General features: G+C 42.7%; 5 protein-coding genes across 13 annotated transcripts; all 5 read right to left on the bottom strand.

Moving 5' to 3' along the window:
• Nucleotides 1-364: 364 nt before the first annotated feature.
• Nucleotides 365-6,282, bottom strand: LOC102703627. Of its 7 annotated transcripts, none has more exons than XR_001551349.2 (6): nucleotides 4,750-5,778; nucleotides 3,344-3,418; nucleotides 2,711-2,770; nucleotides 2,447-2,587; nucleotides 2,174-2,331; nucleotides 365-1,236 (listed from the first exon to the last, which is right to left on the bottom strand). XR_001551349.2 is itself a non-coding variant. In XM_015842020.2 (6 exons), exons 1-5 carry the CDS (start codon nucleotides 4,955-4,957, stop codon nucleotides 2,273-2,275), a joined length of 543 nt encoding a protein of 180 aa, XP_015697506.1. In that variant the 5' UTR covers nucleotides 4,958-5,778; the 3' UTR covers nucleotides 365-1,236; nucleotides 2,266-2,272. The 7 variants fall into 7 exon arrangements, 6 of the variants coding, with proteins under 6 accessions (XP_015697506.1, XP_015697505.1, XP_015697508.1 ...); XM_015842020.2 differs by having other exon boundaries at nucleotides 2,266-2,331; XM_015842019.2 differs by having other exon boundaries at nucleotides 2,250-2,331.
• An 824-nt stretch (nucleotides 6,283-7,106) lies between these two features.
• On the bottom strand, nucleotides 7,107-8,277 carry LOC102707631 (thaumatin-like protein). Its single transcript, XM_040529085.1, has 2 exons — nucleotides 8,113-8,277; nucleotides 7,107-8,013 (listed from the first exon to the last, which is right to left on the bottom strand). Exons 1-2 carry the CDS (start codon nucleotides 8,177-8,179, stop codon nucleotides 7,310-7,312), a joined length of 771 nt encoding a protein of 256 aa, XP_040385019.1. The 5' UTR covers nucleotides 8,180-8,277; the 3' UTR covers nucleotides 7,107-7,309.
• Nucleotides 8,278-9,263: 986 nt separating this feature from the next.
• Nucleotides 9,264-11,487, bottom strand: LOC102707915 (putative cyclin-D7-1). The gene is made up of 6 exons (XM_015842438.1): nucleotides 11,405-11,487; nucleotides 10,912-11,283; nucleotides 10,694-10,780; nucleotides 10,500-10,598; nucleotides 10,112-10,411; nucleotides 9,264-9,817 (listed from the first exon to the last, which is right to left on the bottom strand). The coding sequence occupies exons 2-6, from the start codon at nucleotides 11,188-11,190 to the stop codon at nucleotides 9,572-9,574; spliced, it is 1,011 nt and encodes a 336-aa protein (XP_015697924.1). The 5' UTR covers nucleotides 11,191-11,283; nucleotides 11,405-11,487; the 3' UTR covers nucleotides 9,264-9,571.
• Nucleotides 11,488-14,868: 3,381 nt separating this feature from the next.
• On the bottom strand, nucleotides 14,869-17,534 carry LOC102703910 (ribulose bisphosphate carboxylase/oxygenase activase, chloroplastic). Of its 2 annotated transcripts, XR_001551394.2 has the most exons (7): nucleotides 17,415-17,521; nucleotides 17,012-17,310; nucleotides 16,732-16,923; nucleotides 16,164-16,636; nucleotides 15,795-16,076; nucleotides 15,393-15,475; nucleotides 14,869-15,163 (listed from the first exon to the last, which is right to left on the bottom strand). XR_001551394.2 is itself a non-coding variant. In XM_015842381.2 (6 exons), the coding sequence occupies exons 1-6, from the start codon at nucleotides 17,448-17,450 to the stop codon at nucleotides 15,045-15,047; spliced, it is 1,401 nt and encodes a 466-aa protein (XP_015697867.2). In that variant the 5' UTR covers nucleotides 17,451-17,534; the 3' UTR covers nucleotides 14,869-15,044. The 2 variants fall into 2 exon arrangements, 1 of the variants encoding a protein (XP_015697867.2); XM_015842381.2 differs by lacking the exon at nucleotides 15,393-15,475 and having other exon boundaries at nucleotides 17,415-17,534.
• A 1,260-nt stretch (nucleotides 17,535-18,794) lies between these two features.
• Nucleotides 18,795-21,716, bottom strand: LOC102708198 (ribulose bisphosphate carboxylase/oxygenase activase B, chloroplastic-like). Of its 2 annotated transcripts, none has more exons than XM_006663631.3 (4): nucleotides 21,524-21,716; nucleotides 20,237-20,523; nucleotides 19,976-20,167; nucleotides 18,795-19,893 (listed from the first exon to the last, which is right to left on the bottom strand). In XM_006663631.3, exons 1-4 carry the CDS (start codon nucleotides 21,587-21,589, stop codon nucleotides 19,026-19,028), a joined length of 1,413 nt encoding a protein of 470 aa, XP_006663694.2. In that variant the 5' UTR covers nucleotides 21,590-21,716; the 3' UTR covers nucleotides 18,795-19,025. The 2 variants fall into 2 exon arrangements, with proteins under 2 accessions (XP_006663694.2, XP_015697866.1); XM_015842380.2 differs by having other exon boundaries at nucleotides 20,237-20,526.
• Nucleotides 21,717-22,827: the final 1,111 nt, after the last annotated feature.

Genomic DNA, 22,827 nt, shown 5'->3' on the forward strand with positions numbered 1-22,827 from the left:
GGTTACTACTAAACTCTTATTATCTGGACAAGAGAGGTGTACCACATTAATAAACGATGTTAGCATGCAGTGTAGAGGACATCTAGAGTAATGGTAGTACTTACCTGTATATTAGATTGCTCCAGTTTGCAACATGGCTTGTTTTATTTTTTCCCTTGTAAGATCCATCAGCTGTATATGCCAACAAGCAGGAGGTGGCCAATGAATCCAATACAGACATGGAAGACACCAAACCCTGTCCTCAGCAAAATAAAAACACCAACATGCTACGTATCTATCACCAGAAGAGTTCTTCCGCTGAATGCCTTGAAGGAATCGATGCCTCCATTCTCTGTCTTCCTCGATCTTACCAAGAGCCCCACAAGAAAATGCTAGTACTAATTAAAATACTTATCTCACTCTGGAGTGGACAGGCAAAATGAATAACACTGGAGCAGTGCTGCTGCGTACAGATGCTTATCTCCCATCTCTTTTGCATCAGTGACTCACTGAGTATAGTGACATAATTCACCATGTGGTTGTGAAGTTGCCCTTGCACCTCACTTTACAAAGATCTAATATTTGCACATATTTATCTGTCAAACTGAGTGGGTCAAATTTTAAAATTACCTTTGCTACATCATTAACTCTGTCAAATGGTTCTCAGCTAGTACATCACTAAATTATATTTTATACTGATGTAGTGTAGTTTTGGCTGGTCCCCTGTATCAATACAACAGAGTCCTCTGCTCTCCCATCACATTATATTCAATGATCAATTGATCATTGCTGCTTTTGATAGGACGGGAGCACAAGAGTGTGGCTACAGAATCAAGATGTGCATGTCTTCGATGATAAAAGCAATCTTGAAGAATGAAAGAGCTTCACATGGCATGGAGGCATGGAGTACCACAGGCATCACTGCTCCTTCCTATCAGATGAAAAATCCAATGGGACTCCTGGGGAAATGATTCCTCGGTTGTACTGATAAACCAGCACAACTCTGACTCAAGACGTGGTTTTGAAGTGTTGGACTGCATATTCGAAAGTCAATTACCATTTATCATAACAATCTTCCTCGTAGAAATTCCAAACATCTGAACACCTTCTCAGTACGGCATGAGATGACGCACTGTTAACATATAAGTTCCCCTTGAAATTGGCAGATGCAGTAAAACTCCTGAGCATCCTTTCTTGCTCCATTTGAATGATCGAACATGAAATGGAGGACATCCTTGTAAATACTTAATCTGACATCTGAAAATTAAAAGAAAAAACAAAGAGAAAAGGTCAACATGGGCACCAAATTATCATTAGCTATAGCTGAAAGTGTGGCTTTCTGCATCTATGGGTGCAGTGGTGGAATGTTCATTCCACTATCTAAAATCTGATCTGATGTGCAAATCCTCAAATCTATATAACACAGTGTTTTACAAAAAGGTCTACAAGGCCACATACAAGGATCGGGTGCCCCAACCTTGTACCGCTTAAGCTGCATAAACTGCTGATTATGACACATAAGCACGACAAGGTTCGGTGACTGCACAAAACTGCTTACCGCTTTTAAAACATTGATATAACATAAACCATCAAATATTTAAAAGGGAAAGATGAAATATGATATGTCATATTGCATAACCAACAAACAACCATCATATATGAGACATGGTAACCAGGGGATCAGATGAGTTGAGGCATAAAGGCAAACATTGAAATGAGACACATGATGAAGTGCACTCAGAACCCCCTGAGGTTAAGAATGGTTTCAGTTTCACAAACATACAGTGCAAAAATATATCCCCTCTTGACATCCTTAATTATAAGTGCTCTAAAATTTACAGAAAGTGGTAATTTTAAAATTTCGACTTTTTCATGTTCAGGAACATTTCAATGTTCATCCTTCACCTGGGTCCACACAAGTTTGATAACATGACGCTGGCCAAATACAAATGCAAATCTTACAACCATGTATGATGTATGTGACTACTTGATTGGCAGGCTGTTTACAGGGTTTAGAAAGCAACAGGCCAGCTTGGTGTTGACACTAATGTGCAGAAAGTAGAGAGAGCATACATAAACAAAGCCACCAACATACAAGTTGAATGTAATGGCTAGAAAGAGGCTGTATAAGAAAACAGATTGTGTAGATATAACAGCATAGCAGCATTTGTCATATTTTCTATGTGGCATTTACCTAAAAACATTCTGGAACTACACTGTCCAATATCGCATTTAACTGTATACAAAACGACCATAGGGCATGGGCGCACATTCTCTAGTAGTTACCAGGTCATCATTCCTTGGGCAACTCTTCCTCGCCAAACCACCTTGGGGGATCATATCCATGACCACCTGTTTGCGTATTGGAAAAGAAACTCAATAATATGATATGATACTGGTGCAGAACTGCAGATTGAAACTATCAAACAAATCGAAAGAACCATGAACCAACAGAAAAACTACATACCAAGAGGATTACAACGGCATAGCCGCCAAGCTGTCAAGATTGTACCCTTTGCAACACCGTATTTTTTGTATGCTTGCATAGAGTACTCACTGCAAGTTGGCACATAACGGCAGCTTGAGGGTAGTAAGGGCGATATTTCTCCTGTTCACATAAAGGCTGAGCCAGTGAGCAAGCTATAGAGACATTGAGATCAAAAGGCAAAGCCCTATGATTGCTGCACATTAACACATTAATACAAGATGAAAACAGCAATAGTGAACTTACTTTTGTAAAATTTTAGCATGGATAGTGCCACGTTGACTCCCAAGTCACTGACTTCCTCTACTTAAAATCACAAAAAGCACAAATGCGGTCAAGTTTATCAGACCTATAGCTTTACACAGAAAAAACACAAGTATGTGTTCCATTAAAGTAAAGATCAATGTGCAATCTCCTAATCACATAATCAATTGCTTAGACTTAGTCCTTTACTTAAGTACGAGATACATGAATTGGAAAATTTGCACCACTGTTTGATAGTGGGCTATATACATTTTGCCAAACCGAGTTTTGTGATGGCTCATTAGGAGCTTCTGCTGTTCATTTTGCAAAACATTATGCACAGCTATTAGAGGTGTGTGAAAGCTCAAAACTTCCACGCACTCTTGTACTTGGAAAGTAAATGTGGTGTGCAATGTACAGCCACAATATAAATACTTCTACTTATCAAAAATATGAAAAAAGAAATAAAACAGTAATTCCTATTGTAAGATACATCAAAAGGTTATAACCACCTCAACATCTGGGTCTGGGTAACAAGAAATTTCACCTAAGAATCAAAAACTCTAACCTATTCATGTAAAATGAAGCATTAGATGTTCCTACAACTTGCCATTCTGCTGTTACCATTAGACTAACCTTCTTCATCAGCAGTGCAATAGACCCGCATTGTCGGTATCCTTCTGTTATTCTGGTATGGAACACCGAATGGAACTAGAAATCAAAAACCAAGAAATATGGAGGTGGCAGGACTCCAGTCAATTGATGTAAAAGACCACAGGAACCTTCAATAATACAAAACAGAGAGCAGTGGCGGAGGACAAAAAAAGAGGTGCAAATGACAACAGAAGAAACAAAAAGTTGTTTAAAAACCATGAAATTATATGACACTAGATAGACCCATCAACTAGAACCCCTACATTTATCCAGATAGTTTCAATATATATAAGCAAGTCGGCAACGTGCAAATTAACGTTTGCAGCAATCTATTGCAGCTGATGGATTGTTAGTGTTGATTCACAAACTAATAAACCAAATTAGTCACAAACTGAATTGTTCTCCCCATCCTATCATCTTGCATATGCTAATTCCATTGTCAGTCGGTTAAATATGGAGTACTCAGTAGCTAATCAGATAAAAAGGACAAAATTAACATACATATGCATGACTTGGCTGGCTCACGGTGGTGGGATAGATAATTCTAATTGATCTTTATTTCTGCAGAAATCAAATCAGACAGAAGAAGGCAACTAAGCAAGAAGTTGCCTTGTAGCCTGGCCTGCGGCTCTATGCCTAGCCACCTCTGTTCCGCTACTAGGAGGTTAGTAGTACATTTTAACCTGCTATGAAGTTACTTAGCTAGAACGGCAAAACAAGAAATGCTAAATAGATGGATTGCTGAGCTATTTATTCTGCATCTAGATTGTTGCCCAGGGCATAAGAAACTAGTGAGAAGTAGTCAGTACTAGAAATCTAGATGGTGAAAAATCTAAAACAGCTACCATGTGGTGTTGTGGACTATATTGAACTGCTGTTTCCAAGGAACTGGATTTTGGAAAGCCTCTTGCTAACTATTGGAATACAAACAAGGAAAGTTCCAATTCCACCTTATTATTAATATCCTGCTTAAGTTTCTTTTTTCAAAAACTCAAGAAATTCACTAGACATTTCATTCAACTAAGTGCAGGTGTATCAGTACTCATAATACAAGTGTTCACATCCACGATTCATGTTTGGTTCGGGAAGAGATCATAAAAGTTGTAAACTTAATAGCAAGGTAATCTACTTTCATTAAAAGATTTATTAGATAATCGAAAACAGAGGATCTTGAGTGCTATTCGAAATTCGGAAGAATTGCGTAGAGGAACCATTGAGCAGCTCGAAAAAGCTCGAATTCTATTACAGAAAGTCGAACTAGAAGCGGATGAGTATCGAATGAATGGATACTCTGAGATAGAACGAGAAAGTGATGAATTATTAATCAGCGAGCAATACAATAGAAGTTGATGTCACAAGAAACAAAGCTATAAGAAAAGGTAGCATACCACAAAGAACAACGCTGGTAAGAGCATTCCTGGCCCTCAAGACCTGTTTCGCCTTGCTTTTGTATGATTTAAACCTCTTCAAAGCAACATCCTCCTCCAAAAGCTGCAAGACCAATAATGATGAATAGAAAACTAAAAAACACGAGTGGGAACTATACCACAGGGAAACCCAAACAAATTTTAAAAAAAAGAGGGAAAATTGTTCCATTGCCCCATAGTGAGTGTATCTATTTTGCCACAAAGTTTAGTGGTTTTGCTAAAATGCCACATAGTTGAACGTATTTCCTCTCTTTTGCCACATTTTGACAGATATAGAACCAAATTGCCCTCTTCTTCCTCATCCATCTAGTAAAATCATCACTTCCTCCCCTATCTGGCCAGAAACAAACTCGCTGTTGTTGTCTTGTTGCTGCTCGCAGATGCAAGCCATCGTTCATCTGCTGACGATGCTTCCAGATGCGAGTAACCGCAAGCCCACTGCCATCACTGCTCACAATCTCAAGTCGCCGCCGCTGTTCCTGACCTTGAGCTGCTTCTGCTCACCCACTGCCGCTTGCCATGCAGCTTGGAGACTTGATCTGCAACTGCTCATTGTTTTTGCTCATGACCATGAGCTGCTAGTGTTCACCCCAGACATCGAGAAGCTCCTCACTTGCTGCTGCACGGAACCTCTCCTTGCAACCTCGACGGTGCGACACAAGTGACCATGACCAAAGCTTGAGATAGGAAGAAGAATTGGGAGGTAGAAGAAGAGGGCGACTATGTAACTTCCTGTGAAAGAGTGGCAAATCATCCGATACCCACATGAAGTTTGTTGCATTTTAGAAAAGCCACTCAACTTGGTGGAAAAATAGAGGATGCCATTCAACTATATATGTGGAAGATGGGCAATTTTCTCTAAAAATACTACAGTTAATGACCTAAAACGAAGATGGAAAAATAACTATTACACCATTCCCATAATTCAAATTAGTGTTGTACTGTTGTATCTGTAGAATGACATGAAACATCGTGGATTCAATCAAAAGTTACAAGAGATCAACGAAATCTATACTGAGTAATCCTCAATAAATATCCCTGATCTAATAGGATATCATAAGACAATTTCTTCATAATTTAATTCCAAAAAGATGATTATGCCGTCACAAATCACCCACCAGCAACACTGTATAAATTAACTATAAGCACAATCAATTGTATTAGTAGCTAACAATTACTAGTAATCAGAAAGGGAAATGGCAAAGCTTATAATAAACCCGATCCCCAGACAACAGATCAAACGCTTTCCACAAACATTCCCACCCCGCCGGTCCGTTCCACCAACAGATAGAAGGCCGGCCGGCTTCCCTCGTCAGATCGAATGGGAGGAGGAGGAGGAGGAGGAGTTCTGACCGCTTTGTGGCGAGCGGCGAGGTCGACGTGGAAGCCGCGGGGGGGCTGCAGGTGAGGGAGCGGCGGCGGGGAGCGGAAGAAGGCGGGCTGCGGCATGGCGGACGGATGCGGCGGCTCAAAGCTCAATCTCTAGTGGGGACTGGGAGCAGCAGATAGAAGTAGAACAAGTGAGTGAGTGATGTACAGGAGAAATAAAAATAAAATAAAGGAGGCAGCGAGGCTTCTTTTGGCCCACATACATCTCTGCTCGGCCAACTTCGATTCTTTCCCCAGGTGGGCTGGGCCTTAACATAAGCCTTTGGAGGACTCCTTGTTTCAAATTAGATTACCGAGTTTTCTTTTTTTGCCGCACACAGCCAAGGATAAAAATGCTCTATGTACTTTGATTTGCTTAATTGTTGGCTGAAAGATATAGCCCACAGTTATTTGCGATCTGCCCATCATCTCATATATATTTTATGTTTTACGTAGCTAACTTTTAAATATTTGTTTGATCATTTTATTTTTATTTTTATTTTTTAAAAAAATATCTATAATTATGAAGTTATGCTTAATTTAAGTAAATCACAACAAAGTAAATAATAAATAAGATGATTGGACTTGAAAGAGTAGACAGAAGAACTACAACACACATTTTGATGTTCGAATTGGAATGATTAAGTAGATGGTGAATCAGCCAGCATGGCATATATTGGCAAGATGCTGGAGTCGACGGCCGGCGGAGCTAGGCAGATGATCGAGTGGTTGGTTGAATCGACATGATATACTCTCTCTATATTTATTATTTTTTATATGACATCGTTGATTTTTAGGTTTACGTTTGATCATTCGTCTTATTAAAAAATTATATAATTATTAATTATTTTATTATAATATAATTTATTATTATAGAAACTTTAATTATGCATTATAATTTTTCATATTTGGATATAAATTTTGAATAAAATAAATGGTGAAATGTGATTCTAAAAGTCAACGGTGTTATATGGAGGGAGTACATATAGTGAGTGTGGCCAACCGCAGGCATGCAACTCGATCGATCTTGTTTTTGGTTGTACACACAAGAGATCGAGATCAGAGCGAGGATCTAGTAAATACATACATACATACACATATATATGTGATCGAGATCGAGTGGTGGATGATATATATATATAGAGAAATGAAATTAAGAAGGTTGCGGGGGGCAGAAGGTGATGAGGTAGCGGCTGGCGCGGCAGCGGTTGAGGCTGGTGGCGTCGTCGAAGGCGTAGCTGTAGGCGCGCGGGCAGATGGCCTTGAACAGGTGGGAGAACATGCTCGGCCGGCACGTCGACGGCGACCCGTACGCCCCCGTGCAGCAGTACCGGTCGCCGCCCATCGCCCTGCACGCGCTCCTGCACCCCGCCACCCTCCCTTCCCTGTCCCTCACCTCCAGCGCCGACGGGCAGCACACGTTCACGTCCGCCCCGCACGCCGCCGTCCCGCACCCCACGCCTCCCCCCACCGGCGCCATCGCCACCGCCAGGTTGAACCCGTCTACCAGGCTCACGTCGTAGAAGTGCATCGCCGACGCCGGCGTCCCCAGCGTCATCTCCACCACCGTCGCCGGCGTCGCCCCCGCCGCACCGCCGCACCGCATCACCCCGCCGCAGTCGCCCGTCGCGCAGCTGCCGCGCCCGCGGGAGTCGAACTTGCAGCCCCGCCGTGGCCACACGCGCCCCGACCACCCCGCCGCCACCTCGAACGCCGCCTCCTCGCCGGGGCCCAGGTGGAATCCGCCCGACTGCGGCGTGGGGTGGCCGGCGGTGCCCAGCAGGCCCGGCCACACCGACTCGCCGCAGTTGTTCACCATGATCAGCTGGATGCCATTGCCACCACCTGCTGCTCCTCCTGCAAATTTTTCGAATGCAATTGTCATTAATAATTTATAGGAACCATGCGTGCAAGATTAAGTAGTACTGTAGTAGCTTAGGAGAGTGGTTTACGTACGAGTGACTGCGATGGAGACGACGAGGGTGATGATGGCATTGACGAGGATGAGCAGAGGAATGGCCATCAATTAACTTGAAATCAGCTAGCTAACTATGTATGGTTATGTGTGCACACTAATTAATTAACTAGCTAGCTTAGTTGCTTGACCGATGATCATCGGTCAGCCTGTGGCCGGGGCAGAGCGGTGGCCAGCCCAGCCAACTTATATATAAGCTGCTATCAACTTATGTGTATCAAAGTGACTAAATTATGCACCCAACTTTGCAAAGCAGAGGTACGTAGCTAACTCACTTGGGTGCCCCCTGGGACATCTGAATCAAATAAAGATTTCAGTTTTCATGTGTCCCTCGATCCCACAGCACGCTGTTGCTGCCATGCATAATTCTGTCGACTTGTTCGCACCGGCTGAAAGCATGCTTAGCAATGCCTGCATGCTCCACAAGGCTAGACGATGGTGTTGCAGTTGTATGGCACCAATTATTTTAAGCTTGTACAGTAACAACAGTTTTTTTTTTCATTCGTCACGCTTATCTACCAGGCTGCTATAGCTAGCTCAACTTCACAGTACTTCAGTACTTCACTGACCTCTGTACAGGGCAAATGTGCAACGAGATGGCAGACAATCGGATCAGTCAGTCAGTCAGTCGGTCAGAGCAGAGCAGCAAACTCTAAAGGCTGCTAATTAAATACCAACTTTAATTCATTTATCTTTCTTCTTTTTTCCTTTGGGGATTGCGATCCATGCAGATACGTCAGGATCTATTCTTTGCTTTGCGCTGAGGTTTCTCGCTTTGTACTTGTGCTGCAAATATGCATCAAACTATACATAGGTATCTCCTCGATCGTCACTTGGATAAGGAAAAGAATTTGAGCCGTAGCCCCAGTTGATGAGCATTGGAATCTTCCTCTCTTTTGCTTTTGCTCTCTCTGCTTTCTCTTCTTCTTCATGATCTCTATCTATCTATCCTATGAAAGCCACTGGGGTCTAGATCTCACATATATTCATCAGAAAGCAAAGCATGTATGTTCAGTCGCTTTCCAAGTCAGAAAGGGGTCTTAGTCTAGCTCACTCCAGTCACTTGTTATGGTTTTACCCTTTTCTTTTTCATATTCACACCAAAGCATGAAGACATACATTTTAACCAGACCAGTCACATATGTATATATTCTAGTTGACGATATACATTATACTCGACCAATGTTACATTTTACAAATGAAATATTCTGCACACATAACTCTTGTACAACTGTTGAAACATGAAATTGAGGAGCACGCACAACACAAATACATGTGCATGCTTTTAGCGAGGACTGATATTACACAAGGAATATAAATACACAAAACACATTACTTTGTCTGATTAGGTACAGTAAACGAATATATAATAATGTTAATATCCTCCCATTTCCAATTAGGTTAATGCTTTCAGTGGATAGTTCACTTTTAGCTATGAGATCACTTCATCTCTTGAACAAATGTGCATAGTCCACTATCCTTGTCTTCCTCTGTATTATCACCAACTTCTGGGTTTAATCCGCCGAATAGGCGTCGGCTTACTGCTGACCTGTTAACTGTACCGTCAGTCTGGAAGGGAACTACTGAAATCGGACTCCACAACTGGTCAGTACACCTGCCAGGATTGTTGGACAGATCCAAATTAAGTTCTCTCATCATGTTGAAGCACTCCTTGACCTCATGATCCTGTTAATTAGTTTAACTCCATCAGCTGTTACCCTTATGAAAACAGACAAATGCTAGCTTCAACAATGAAGAACAATACTATTTACACTGTTTTTTTTTGTCAGACATGAGGGCATGCAAGTATATATGCAACCTATACTACTACACTTGCATCATAAAACAGAATCAAGAAACAGAGTAGTAGTGTTCACAATCTGGCAAAACATTATGGATGTCAATACGCAAACAGCTGGTATGGTAGCATTTGCAGAGATAACAATCGATCGATGTAAGTAGGATCGATATGATAATTACCGTTTGGCGCAATGGATGGATGAGACGGTTGACATGGGCGGAGAGATGATGAGGCTGTGGATGAATGGTGCATACAAGAGCAGAGGCAGCAAGCAGCGAGGCATCAAACCGGAGGAAGGAAGGGTCCAAGAGGGAGCGGAGGAGGATGTGAGAAGCGGCGGCGGCGGCGGTGGCGGCGGCGGGGAGGAGGAAGGAGAAGGGAGTGACGCAGGCGAGGCGCCACCGGAGAGCCTTGAGCAGCGTGAGCTCCATGTCCCCGACGGTGGACGGCCGGAACGAGTGCCCCATCGCCTCCTCCATCTGCCACACTCACACGCACGCATGAATCAACTCGATCGATGACACGCATGCATGATCGAAATGAGATGAGTTGGTGGGTATACCGTACCTGAAGGTCGTGGAGCGAGGGGATGGTGACCTCGTCCAGCTTGCATGCGAGGGAGAGGCAGGCCACGCTCACCACTTCCACCATCCACTCCTCCCACCTCTGCATGCATCACCATATATACATGCATGGTTAATCCAACTAGATAATATCCATGCATTCATGCATGCGTATCATCTATACATATAATATTATACCAGATGGCAATTGATAGAGAGGAAGCGATCCAGATAGTTGACTGCGTTGAACGCCGTCGATGCATCCAGTCCCAGCCTGCCCATTGCCTGATCAATATTGATAATTCATATGAATCTAGCTATAATTAATCTACTATATCTATCAACCCATCAGATGGAAAGAATTTCCATAGCAAGCTAATAATAAATAAAAAGAAAGATACTGAATCTGTACGTACGTAGATGATGTAGCGTACGGCTTTGAGCCTGGCCGTGGACACGCCATGCTGAAGCTGCTGCTGCTGCTGTTGCAGGCAGAAGCAGTAATCTCTCTGCGGAGCGTACGACCTCTGCTTCGCCTTGTAGTACTCCATCACCTCCTCCTCGTCGTCGTCGTCCGGCGTCCTTACTGCCAGCTGCCGCCGTTGCTGCTGCTCCGGTGGCGGCGGCGTGGAGTCGAAAGGTTCCTCGTCGCAGTAGAGGAGAGAATTGAAAGTACTGCTATCGTCGTCATCCATGGCATGCTCGATAGATCTACCTCACGGTCTTCATGAATCTATCCCTGCCTGCCTGCAGCTCCGATCCCCATCAACGTACTATATACCTACTATCTGATTAATGATCAACAAGCAAGTATATATCCAATCCATCAATCAATTGGCGATATATGCATGGCTGCTAAATAAATTAATTGTGGCTGTGAGATGTAGACTAGAGAGGAGAGCGCCATACCTGAAGCAAGGCGGCATGCATGAACCACCATGCGAATGCGAGAGAGAGAGGGGTAGCGAACCACCAATGCACCATGGGGGGTGATCTCGATCAATTATATAGACACGCCGCAAGGCATGCGTGCATAAGACGTGCTACGTTGCCTTAAAAACCGCAAGATCCAGATCGATGTGCACACGCCTGGCCCTGCCCTGTTCATGCACCTACACTAACATATATTCCACTAGCTGTTTTCTTTACGTACTGAAAACGTTTAAGTGTGTATTTACGTTATATTAATTATACTATAGTTATTAATACAAAATTGATTTTAGTCCCTCAAGAAAATGACCTCTCTTTTTTATGTCATCTAAATAATTAAGAAAAATCGACAAAATAGATGAATATGTAATATGTTATTTCACGAATATGCATGTCTAAATCCGAAGTCGTGAACAAATTAAACTCTAAGTAATACACACATTTAGTTATCCTATTATATATGTTTAAAAGTTGTATGAAAACTATTATAATCTAGGGAAAATTGCAAGGCTGTCATTATAATTTTGTTAAATTAGAGATATGCCAACCTGATCCACGTGTAATTGAGAGACCAATGATATATCTCTAACTTTATAAAATCATATATGCAATACGGTTGCAAATTTCTAGGGATGCGGGGTTTGAATATCTCTCTTGCGCCCATCGACCAATTTTATTTTTTTGCACTCCTTAATTACATGAATCTCGAGACCTTCCATCAGTCACAAATGCAAAATATTTTGATGGAGAAAAAATTGTCAAAGATTTTTAGCAATTCAAAATAGTATAGGTCCAAACTCACAACTAATTATATGTTCTGCCAATATATATTGGAGTAGTTTTGTTTTTTTTAAAAAAATATTAATTTATAACCTCATGCAGCTAATATTTTTTCATTTGATATTTGTCAAATTTCATGTGCCTAGATATTTGAATTTTGGAACTTCATTTCACAATCAATTTGATGTTTTTGATTGTAGTTTATTTTTTAGGTTTATCTTTTAAACCATGAGTAATACATATTTAAATTTTTTGACAATAGATTATTTTTAATTGCTTAAAGTTCATTCGTTTTTCTGTTTAAGTATTTCTCTTGTACATTTTCCAACTAAATATAGTGAAAGATTACAAAGCGAGCATACGCATGATCGAACCAACAACGTACATACACGCATGCATGATGCATACATGTTAATTAAGAACTGTGCGGCTAGATACATATAGGAATAATAATATTGAGAGATCCTAGCTAGTGGGTCGCCGGCCGGCCGGTTGATTTGTGGATCATATCATGTGGGTCGTGCCATGCATGCACGTACGGAATGGTGCCTTAATCAATTGGATGTGCATGAATTTAATTAAAATTCTACCTAACGAAAATGCAACATATATATACTAGGTACGTACAGTGTTATATGAATATACTTGCGAGCATGAGTAATTAATGTTGGAGTGGTCCCATGCATATACGTACGTACTACTACTGGGAAATGTGCATTCAATTCAATTCGATATATCCGGTGTCATTCCTGCAGGTATATACGCTAGGTACTCGATCATGCCCCGGCCTATATATATATATATATATATATATATATATATATATATATATATATATATATATATATATCTCTCTCTCTCTCTCTCCATGCAGCATCACCGCCCTGCCTGCTTTGATGACAGCTAGCGTGGCCTCTCTATTTGTGTTATTTTTCAGTTAACTTGAAATATTATCTAATTCTTGTCATAGTTTAAAAATATGAGATAATAAATTTATACATGTACATATAAATTATTATTTTGTACTACGAAAACGTACGGAAAAAGCCAACAAAGATTGAATAATTGATCATCTTTACGGGAGTAATCATTCTACGTGCATCGGTTTTTAATACAGTTGAGTATGTAATAATTTGGATATATAGTATCTGACAGTTGCAGAGAAGTTGGTTCAGTCCGTGCAGTGCAGCGTACAGTATTAAATCCGCTCCAAAATATAAACATATATTAAATTATAATATCTTTTAATAAATAGAAAATAATATATATGCGGGAGGGCAGTTTAAATTAGTGAGAAGTGATTGATGCCAAAGTATTATGAATAATGATAGAAATACTTATATTTCAGTATAATATTTAAATTACAAAAATACTTACACTTTAACCCGCCCGTTACAAAATATAATTATTTATAGGGTTTAAATCTTGTACCAAAATATAAATATTGTTTAGTATTATTTAGTCCTATGATTTACTATTTTATAATTTAAAGTTATTAAATTTTTTTCTATAATTTTGGTCTTGCTAGAGAAATGCTTATGTTTTACGATGCCGAAACGTAGGGAGTAGTTTGGTTGGCGGCTAAGGTGGGATGACATATGACAATTTATATTTTTAAGGATACGGTGATGTTTGGTCGGATAGATGGAATGATTCAATTTTTTATTTAGTTGGATGGACGAGAAAGGATGTGATGTACATATTAAATTACTAATACATAATATATAAATTAATTATTATAGATATTATCATAATTAGTACAAAGTAACAATAAAATAAATATATAATCACTAATTAATACTAATTTAAACTTGTTAATTACTAATTAGCGACAAAATATGCTAATTATCACTAAACAATCGTTAATGATTACTGTTAATGAAGGTGGATAAGTTCATTCGGCTAATTTGGCCGGATACTCTCATCAACATTTTCGTGAAATACTTTCTCTTTGTACCGTCATATCTGGCTTTGTCCACGAACGTAAAAGAAAAACCGAATAGTTATCTCTCGTCCAGGGATTGGATGAGACCGACTGAGACATTGGCTCCTCATGAGTCATGAATACAAAGTAAGTAAGAGTATACCAGGTATGGGCCGCAGGATCCAGTGGCTATGGCCTATGTATAGCTCATGACCCATAAGGCCTGGTTACCTAATGGGCCTGAGCATGTCTTTTTTTTGTTTGAGCCCACTAGTGACCTATAAATCGGATACCATCAATCCCTTCCCCTTCTTTATAAATAGTCTTGTTCCTCTCGATTCCTCAGCTGCGAGCCTGCGATGGCGACGGCGATGTCTCTTCCGGTCCCCAACCTCCATGCTGCTCACCCTCAGCGTCATCTCTTCCACTAATTTCTTTCGCAGTGCCGCTTCTTGCTGATTGCTTCACCAACCCAATCCGACCCACGGTGATGCTGATGCGGCAAGTCTCGCTCGCTATGTGTTCGTTCAAATGCCTCACAAGGCCCGCGCATCGACCATCAACCTACTTCGCCCCTCAATCAACGGGTATTCTCTCTCTATCTCGTTCCATGGCTGTCACTTGTGACTACGAATTACTTCAATTATAGTATTTATTTATTTATTTAGTCTCTCGTCCTGGCTGACAGTAGCCAGTGAATAAATATTGGCAAACGATCAATACAACCAGGGGTAATTAATTTACCAAAATGAAAATCTTGCATGTAGTGTAGTGTAGGGAATATCTTTTATATTATATTATTATTAACAAAAACTTGTCCTGCCCAGCTATGGCTTGGGCGCGATCTGATACATGTAGTACAAAGAGAAAATTAACACAAAGAGAGAGATAATTAATATATAGCAAGAGGCCTGCTTAGAAGGTGTAGAGGCAGCTGCCGTCGTCGCTCCTCGCCGTCGGGTCGAAGTTCTTGGCACCAGGGTCGGTGCAACCTTCCGGCACAGGCAGGTTACCTGCTTGCTGTGCTCCTTGCCCTGATCCAAACCAAAATTATTTCAGTACTAAATTTAATCAACAATTAACCACCCGTCGATCGATGTATATAGTATATAAAAATATTTTTTTGAGAAAATGCAATGCAGATAACTAGTAGTTTATTATTATATAGTAGAATATATATGTAATAATATACAAATGTATACTGAAGAGCTGAAAATACAGGAATTATGAAATGGAATAGTGAAAGAGTTAAGGTTGAATCACCTCCTCCTCCTATGCAGACCGCCTACGAGATCGATGGTACGAGAATAGCTAGAGATCGTTTGTTCAGCTGGATGGCGCAGCACCTATAGACAGGGGCGGAGGCAGATTGAATTTTGTCACGCTCAACCATGTAGTATTATAAATTTGTGGAAGAAATCTGAACTAAAAATTTATAATTTCCTTTAATTGTTATGTCACATGCGGGGCTTAAGCGCAAGCTGCCCCACACGTGGCTCCGCCCCTGCCTATAGAATAATTACTTAACAAAATGTACGTGCGTGATGGTCATAATTAATTTAGAGGACGTAGGGGTTTGTCCCAACACCTTACATATATAAGTTGTTTTGATTTATCATGAACTAGAACTGAATGAATAATGGCAGAGTAGAAGAAGGTTCTAACCGTAGAAGGAGCCAGTCTTCATGGCGTCCTGGTTGGCGTCACCAAGAGCAGCCTCACTCAAGTACTTGTCAGCCAGCTGCACACGCTTGACGTTCTCCTGCTCCCTGACAAGCATTTGGCCGTACTCTAGGAGCTTCTGGATCGTCATCTTGGGCTGCTCGAACTCCGGCGGGCCCTCCCTGGAGTTCACCAGCCTCTTGCCGATGTTCTCCACTCCGGTGTCAGACACCCACTTGCGCACCTCGTCGTCGTAAACACGGGCACGGAGAGCGCCGAAGAAGTCTGATCCATTTCATTTAGTTGGTTAGTGTTAATTAATTGCAGGAGCATGGATGGATGAGATGAGCAATTGATGAGTAAATTGCTTACCGATGGATTGGCCTGGGAAGGTGTCGACGACCTTGACGATGTCGTCCTCGGGGACGTTGTCGGTGCGGAAGATACCCTTGCACACTCCGACGCGGTCGTCGCGGGTGGGAGCCCAGTAGAACTTCTCCATGCGCCCGTCACGGATGAGGGGAGCGTACAGCGTGGAGAAGTCGTTACCGGTGACGATGATGGGGACGCGCGGGTTCTCCTCCTTGTTGTACATGCCCGGCAGCTGCACGTTGGTGGGGTTGTCGGCGATGTTCATCAGCGTGGCGTTCACCATCTGGTTGTTCACCGTGTACTGCGTGGTGCCGCCCATCCGCCCGGCTCCTGCGTCCAGATCGTTGATGAAGAGGCAGCACATCTTCCCCTTCTTGATGATGTCCGCCGCCTCACGGTACCGCTGCCTGATCAGCTTCGCCGGCTCTCCGGCGTTGCCGCTCTCCAGCTCTCCGGCGCTCATCATGATCGGGCTGTTTGTTTATTTATTTATATTAGTTTCCTCTCTCAAATTAATTGTTTGTTACCCACAGAAATACACGACATTAATTAATCGAAGGGAAATTACTTGATCCCCATCTTGGCGAAGACGAGCTCACACTGGAAGGATTTTCCCTGACCCTTGCCTCCCCAGATACCCAGGATGAGTGGGACCTTGATGTTGGGCAGGCTCATGAAGTTCTTGGAGATGTGGACGACGAGCTTGTCCATGAAAGCCGGGGCGATGTAGAACCCTCCCATGGTGTTGTCGAAGTCGTAGCTGCAGCACAGGTGATATATCTTGTGTTAACAAAAGAAAAGAATGTACGTAGAAGCTGAGGACATCAATGAATGAATGAATTACGTACGTTCTGAGACCCTGGCTGAGGTACTCGTAGGAGCTGAGGACGGCCTCGTGGGTGCCGTCGCCCGTGGGAGCCTGGAAGAGGGAGTCGACGAGACCCTTCCCCCTGGTGATGTCCTGCTGGTCGTCGGAGATGTCGTAGGCCAGGCCCTTCCACTTGTCCTGGTCCGTCTGCTTGCCCTCGTCCAGCTCCTTTGCCATCACTCTGAACCTGTTCACGTTCGAGCTCTTCCCATGGTAGTTCATGGCCGAGGTCACCTGCTTCTTCAGCTTCTTCCCCAGGAACGTCGTCGGAGTGGACGCCTGCACATCCATACCCAATATATCACTACTGCTACCTAGCTAGCTAGCTTCATTTCATTTGCAGCTACTACCTTCTACTAGTACAATACAAGAGAAAAATATACCGGAGCTCCAACGGTGGAGGAGAAGGCGGCAGCCATCTTGTTGTGCTCAAAATTGTATTGAAGAGGAGGTGATCAGTAGTAGTGATGGGCGGCTGCCGCTGCTGCTCAAAGTGTAGAGGCCGAGCTGTGCTATGCCTTAAATAATACTCATATCCTTCCCTGCTAGCTTAGCTAGGACCGATCGCCGGCCGTCGCCATGGAGAAGCACACACTCCTCCTTGTGGATCAGCTTCCAGATCCCCCGCAGGCCACACGCTGAGGATTGGGTTCTGCACACGTGGCGCAATCTCGGCCGACCGATCGATACCATGACTTGGACCTGGAAGCTCAGGCCAGTACTCTCACTGACCTCTCCTCTAATGAGTGCATCTCTTGGCTTCAGTTCCTTCACCTTTTATCACCACAGAATTTCAGCCATTTCAGATCAACTCTCTCTCGTTTTTCTTTCTTTCCTTTCCTTGCCTCACATTCCTCTCCCGGCAGCTAGCAACCATCACCTCTTCATTTTGCATCACCACAGAAAAACCTGTTGCTGCCTCTCGTTCCCCTGCTTCTTGGATGAGGGATGGCATGCAAACTGTATTCTACTTCAACTACCACAAATATTCTGCTCTGCTGCACATTTTCTGCTCTCTCGATAACCATCAGGCTAGGACTGTCATTTGGTACCACACAAAACTTCTCTTAACGTACAACATAAACATTGTACCCTTTTCTCCTTGATGGTTTGTGTTACCACAAAAACCCAGGTGCTAATTTTGCACTGTTAGTTTTTTTTTCTTTTCTTTTTGCTGCAATTTTGCAAAAATGGAGCCATGCCTTTCGTAAGGTGAATTTTATTTGTGGTTCATAGCCTGCGTTCCTCCTAAGCCTCTCTCTAGTCATGGGAAATTACTTTCTCCTTGTCCCTTGTGAGACATATGTTTGAGATGGGGTCGTTTGTTAAGTGATCGATGACACTTGTAATTAAGATCCACATTGAAATAATACTGTCATCGATCTCACTAGCAAATAGTACACACACTGTGTATGCATTCCCCAACTTGTACATCATTGCAATGACACCTCCTACAGCATGAATCGCACAGGAATTTTTATATAGCGTATGCACTTTTAGTAACAAATTAATGCAACCCCCAACTTGAGAATGCATCCATAGTCATATGTGTATATCACCTCCATCTTTTTGTCTATACCAAAATTTAAATTTTCAACCTTAAATTTAGAGTTAATTTTCGGGTTTTATAGCTAAAGTTTATTTTTTTCAGCTTTGACTTTTATATCGCTAAGAATATATATATATATATATAATTTTTTATTTATTATCTATAAATTATTTTTCGTTTGTAAATATACCGATCGCCAAACAATCAGACATCCATGGTAACCAGAGACCGGATTGGACTATAGGCAACTAATATGCTTTAATTAATTACTATAAATCTGTGCAGTGTCAAATCGGCAGGTACGGAGTAGTACTTACGACTTCACAACCGTACTCGTACGTCCATCGGTCGGTACTGTTCATGCATAATGTTGATGAACGAGTACTGCATGTACGTGTAAATAATTACTAATTGAGAAAGCGCGCGCCGGCGGCGACTGGATTGATCAGTTGTAGACGCAGCTGCCGTCGTCGCTCCGGGCGGTGGGGTCGTAGTTAGCGGCGCGTTGGTCGGTGCAGCCCGCCGGGACCGGGACGGGCGTCTGCTGCGCGGCCTTGCCGTAGAAGCTGCCGGACTTGATGGCGTCGTCGTTGGCGTCGCCGAGCGCCGCCTCGCTGAGGTACTTGTCGGCGAGCTGCACGCGCTTCACGTTCTCCTGCTCGCGCACCAGCATGTGGCCGTACTCCATCAGCTTCTCCAGCGTCATCCTCGGCTGCTCGAACTCCGGCGGCCCCTCCCTCGAGTTCACCAGCCTCTTGCCGACGTTCTCCACCCCGACCTCCGTGATCCACCGCCGCACCTCGTCGTCGTAAACGCGGGCACGCAGAGCACCGAAGAAGTCGATGGACTGGCCGGGGAAGGTGTCGACGAGCTTGACGATGGCATCGTCGGGGACCTTGTCGGTGCGGAAGATGCCCTTGGCGACGCCGATGCGGTCCTCGCGGGTGGGCGCCCAGTAGAACTTCTCCATGCGGCCGTCGCGGATGAGCGGCGCGTACAGCGTGGAGAAGTCGTTGCCGGTGACGATGATGGGGACGCGCGGGTTCTCCTCCTTGTTGTACATGCCCGGCAGCTGCACGTTGGTGGGGTTGTCGGCGATGTTCATCAGCGTGGCGTTCACCATCTGGTTGTTCACCGTGTACTGCGTGGTGCCGCCCATCCGGCCGGCTCCGGCGTCCAGATCGTTGATGAAGAGGACGCACATCTTCCCCTTCTTGATGATGTCGGCCGCCTCGCGGTACCGTTGCCGGATGAGCTTGGCCGGCTCGCCGGCATTGCCGCTCTCCAGCTCACCGGCGCTCATCATGATGGGGCTGCAGTGCAGTGCATTTTAAGTAGAAGTAGCTAGCTAGCTAGGAATGAATTAAGGTAGAGGTTAACATAACAGGTAGAGACTTGATTCCCATCTTGGCGAAGACGAGCTCACACTGGAAGGACTTGCCCTGGCCCTTGCCTCCCCAGATGCCGAGGATGAGTGGCACCTTGATGTTGGGCAGCTTCATGAAGTTCTTGGAGATGTGGACGACGAGCTTGTCCATGAATGCCGGGGCGATGTAGAGGCCGTCCATGGTGTTGTCCAAGTTGTACCTAGTTTACGTTCATGGTCAATGCAAATCAATGCAGCATTCATAGGATGGAGAAGATGATGATGCTTACTGCCTGAGACCCTGGCTGAGGTACTCGTAGGAGGTGAGCACGGCCTCGTGGGTGCCAACGCCGGAGGGAGCCTGGAAGAGGGAGTCGGCGAGGCCCTTCCCTCTGGTGATGTCCTGCTGGTCGTCGGAGATGTCGTAGGCGAGCCCCTTCCACCGGTCGCCATCCGTCTGCTTCTCCTCGTCCAGCTCCTTGCTCGCCATCGCCATGATCCTCCTCTTGACCAACCTCGACCTGCCATGTCCGTACGCGCCCACCCTCACCTTCTTCACCACCAACCCGTTTGCCAGCTGCTGCCACCCAAGTGCCAAACAAACCATGCACCTAGCTAGCTCAGCTTCTCATGTCACTATTTATACCTCATCTCATCTGCTTTCATATATACGACTCCTCTGTTTCTTTTTCTCTCTGTCTCTCTCTCATTGTGAGCAGGACTCCTGTTGACCTCAGAAAAACAGTCTTTCTGTCTTTAAATCCATTCATGTTTTTGCTTGCTTGGGCTGCGTTCTTTTGGGCTTTGGGCCAAACTATTCCTCAACTTTTGTTAGTGTGTTTTTGGTTCTATGAGATTAGTTTGGTAGTGGGAGGATGGGTTCGAGCTGTGTATACAGGAGTTTTGTGGGAACATATGGTTATCTTTTCTGTTAATGAAAATGAAAGGGGTTTTTAGTTTTTCTTTCTCAAAAAAAAAACTTCTGTGCGCTCTTGTTAAATTGTTAAATAGTAATTTTTTTAAAATAATATAGAAGTTCATCATATCACTCTTGTAGAGTGAATTTTTAATTTTATAGTTAATAATTTTATTATTTATACTATTAAATAGTTATTAAAAGTCAGATGATCGTTCATCTTTCATTAACCAAAAGAACCCAGCCGAAATCATGAAATTAATGCTTTACGGACTGCTTTTTAAAATAAATATCTCAAAACTATAAATATGATGAAATTCATAAATTTATTGTAAATAAATTTTATGTTCCTGGAGATGTACTGAAAGATACCAACTTTACTGTAAAGTTTGGTAGATCCAGGCATTTGAGGTACAAATTAAGATGTACCAAAATTTGTCATGTGGTATGTCAAATAATACCTCCACAAAGCTACCAAATCACTCTTATTATAAAATAAAAACTGAATTTTGACATTGTAAAATTTGTGGGACAAAACAAAAAAGGTAGAAAGAGGACAATGAAGCTTGCTTAATTAAATGCAAATACATAGCAGCAGAATGTAGGCAGGAAGGAAATTGATTAATTAGCCTTTATGAAATCAAGTGTAGGAATATTATACCGGGGCTCCGACGGTGGAGGAGAAAGAAGCAGCCATCGTCGTCGACGTCGCTGCTAGCAGCTGCATCACTATGCTTGATTAATTAGCTGCAGCTGGCTAGCTAGTTTGTTACCGATCGATCGAGCTTGCTAGCAGCTAGTAATTAACTGAGCGAGTGAGGAAAAATGTGCAATTAATTAAGCAGCTGGTGAAGGCAAGATGATCGATGGAGGTAGCGAGAGATGAAGGGAGATTTATTTATAGCCGTAGCAATGCAACGCAAACGATTGCAGCTATAGCTAGTGTCCAAGCGATCGATCGACTGTACTGTGCCAGATTCTTCTAGAGCGTGCCTGCATGTTCCTAATATATTTTATATGTTAATTAATTATATGACGCAAATTAATGATAAGTAGAGTAGCTAATAGATATATATGCAGAGAGTAGTATTGGATATAGAGATATGAGTTAATTTGTGTGGATGAGTTTGGAGGTGCTCCATCAGCCACACACACGCACGCGGAGGAAATAATCCACCATATATATGTATACGTGGCTGCTTCTCCGCCTCCCGATGGATGAGATCCGACGATCCACAAAGGCCGGACAACCCCGTCCATCAATCCATGGAAGCTTGCAGCTCCTTCTTCACTTTTGTCGCATGCATCATTTCATTCGTCTCTACCCAGCTCATGTCTGCTCATTAACATGTACAAGAGTATCCCATTTACCAATTCCCAAATTTTGGTCACCTTTTTATAACCATTGGATCATCAGGACACAAGTATATATCCAACCACCAATAATTACCATCCAATTCGTGCATATATATTCCCACGGATGCAGTTTTGTAGTACACGGGTGGATGTTCACTCGTTGCTTACATATCATCTAAATAGTTATAAAAAATATGAAAAAAATTTGATAAGATACGATTAATATGAGTTATATCACTCCACAAACATGCAAGTCTAAATTCGACTTCTACATGTGATAAAAAATAACAAAAATAATTGTAATTAAATGTGTGTATACTAGTTTTAGTTTTTTTTTTGCTACAACTTGTACAAGTTAAATTTAAACTTGCATGTCTGTAAAGTGATATACTCATATTAATCTATGTTATTAAATTTTTTTCATATTTTTTATAACTATTTAGATGACATGCAAGCATACGGGTAGACATCCACCCGTGTGCTTAAAACTTAAAACAGTTTCACATATTCCCACGAAATGAATCCCTTTCCAAGACCAAGTACAGTAATGCCTCAAGTACTAGCCCCAAAAATATCACTTAGTGTGAGCTACCTAGATAAATGATTCCT

This window comes from Oryza brachyantha, chromosome 11, assembly GCF_000231095.2.
Source record: "Oryza brachyantha chromosome 11, ObraRS2, whole genome shotgun sequence".
Taxonomy (NCBI): Eukaryota; Viridiplantae; Streptophyta; class Magnoliopsida; order Poales; family Poaceae; genus Oryza; species Oryza brachyantha.

What these genes read in the sequence shown, in the direction of transcription:
- LOC102703627 (XM_015842020.2), bottom strand. Translation starts at nt 4,957, where the DNA reads ATGGAACAATTTTCCCTCTTTTTTTTAAAATTTGTTTGGGTTTCCCTG. An exon ending in TACCAGCGTTGTTCTTTGTG is followed by an intron (nt 3,419 to 4,749) that starts GTATGCTACCTT and finishes TTTGATTTCTAG; the next exon opens with TTCCATTCGGTGTTCCATAC. An exon ending in TTGCACTGCTGATGAAGAAG is followed by an intron (nt 2,771 to 3,343) that starts GTTAGTCTAATG and finishes TGTGATTTTAAG; the next exon opens with TAGAGGAAGTCAGTGACTTG.
- LOC102707631 (XM_040529085.1), bottom strand. Translation starts at nt 8,179, where the DNA reads ATGGCCATTCCTCTGCTCATCCTCGTCAATGCCATCATCACCCTCGTC. An exon ending in CGTCTCCATCGCAGTCACTC is followed by an intron (nt 8,014 to 8,112) that starts GTACGTAAACCA and finishes AAAAATTTGCAG; the next exon opens with GAGGAGCAGCAGGTGGTGGC.
- LOC102707915 (XM_015842438.1), bottom strand. Translation starts at nt 11,190, where the DNA reads ATGGATGACGACGATAGCAGTACTTTCAATTCTCTCCTCTACTGCGAC. An exon ending in TCTCTATCAATTGCCATCTG is followed by an intron (nt 10,599 to 10,693) that starts GTATAATATTAT and finishes TGATGCATGCAG; the next exon opens with AGGTGGGAGGAGTGGATGGT. An exon ending in CCTCGCTCCACGACCTTCAG is followed by an intron (nt 10,412 to 10,499) that starts GTACGGTATACC and finishes TGAGTGTGGCAG; the next exon opens with ATGGAGGAGGCGATGGGGCA.
- LOC102703910 (XM_015842381.2), bottom strand. Translation starts at nt 17,450, where the DNA reads ATGGCTGCCGCCTTCTCCTCCACCGTTGGAGCTCCG. An exon ending in CCTCCACCGTTGGAGCTCCG is followed by an intron (nt 17,311 to 17,414) that starts GTATATTTTTCT and finishes ATGGATGTGCAG; the next exon opens with GCGTCCACTCCGACGACGTT. An exon ending in TTCGCCAAGATGGGGATCAA is followed by an intron (nt 16,637 to 16,731) that starts GTAATTTCCCTT and finishes ATAAACAAACAG; the next exon opens with CCCGATCATGATGAGCGCCG.
- LOC102708198 (XM_015842380.2), bottom strand. Translation starts at nt 21,589, where the DNA reads ATGCAGCTGCTAGCAGCGACGTCGACGACGATGGCTGCTTCTTTCTCC. An exon ending in CTCAGCCAGGGTCTCAGGCA is followed by an intron (nt 20,168 to 20,236) that starts GTAAGCATCATC and finishes AACGTAAACTAG; the next exon opens with GTACAACTTGGACAACACCA. An exon ending in TTCGCCAAGATGGGAATCAA is followed by an intron (nt 19,894 to 19,975) that starts GTCTCTACCTGT and finishes ACTGCACTGCAG; the next exon opens with CCCCATCATGATGAGCGCCG.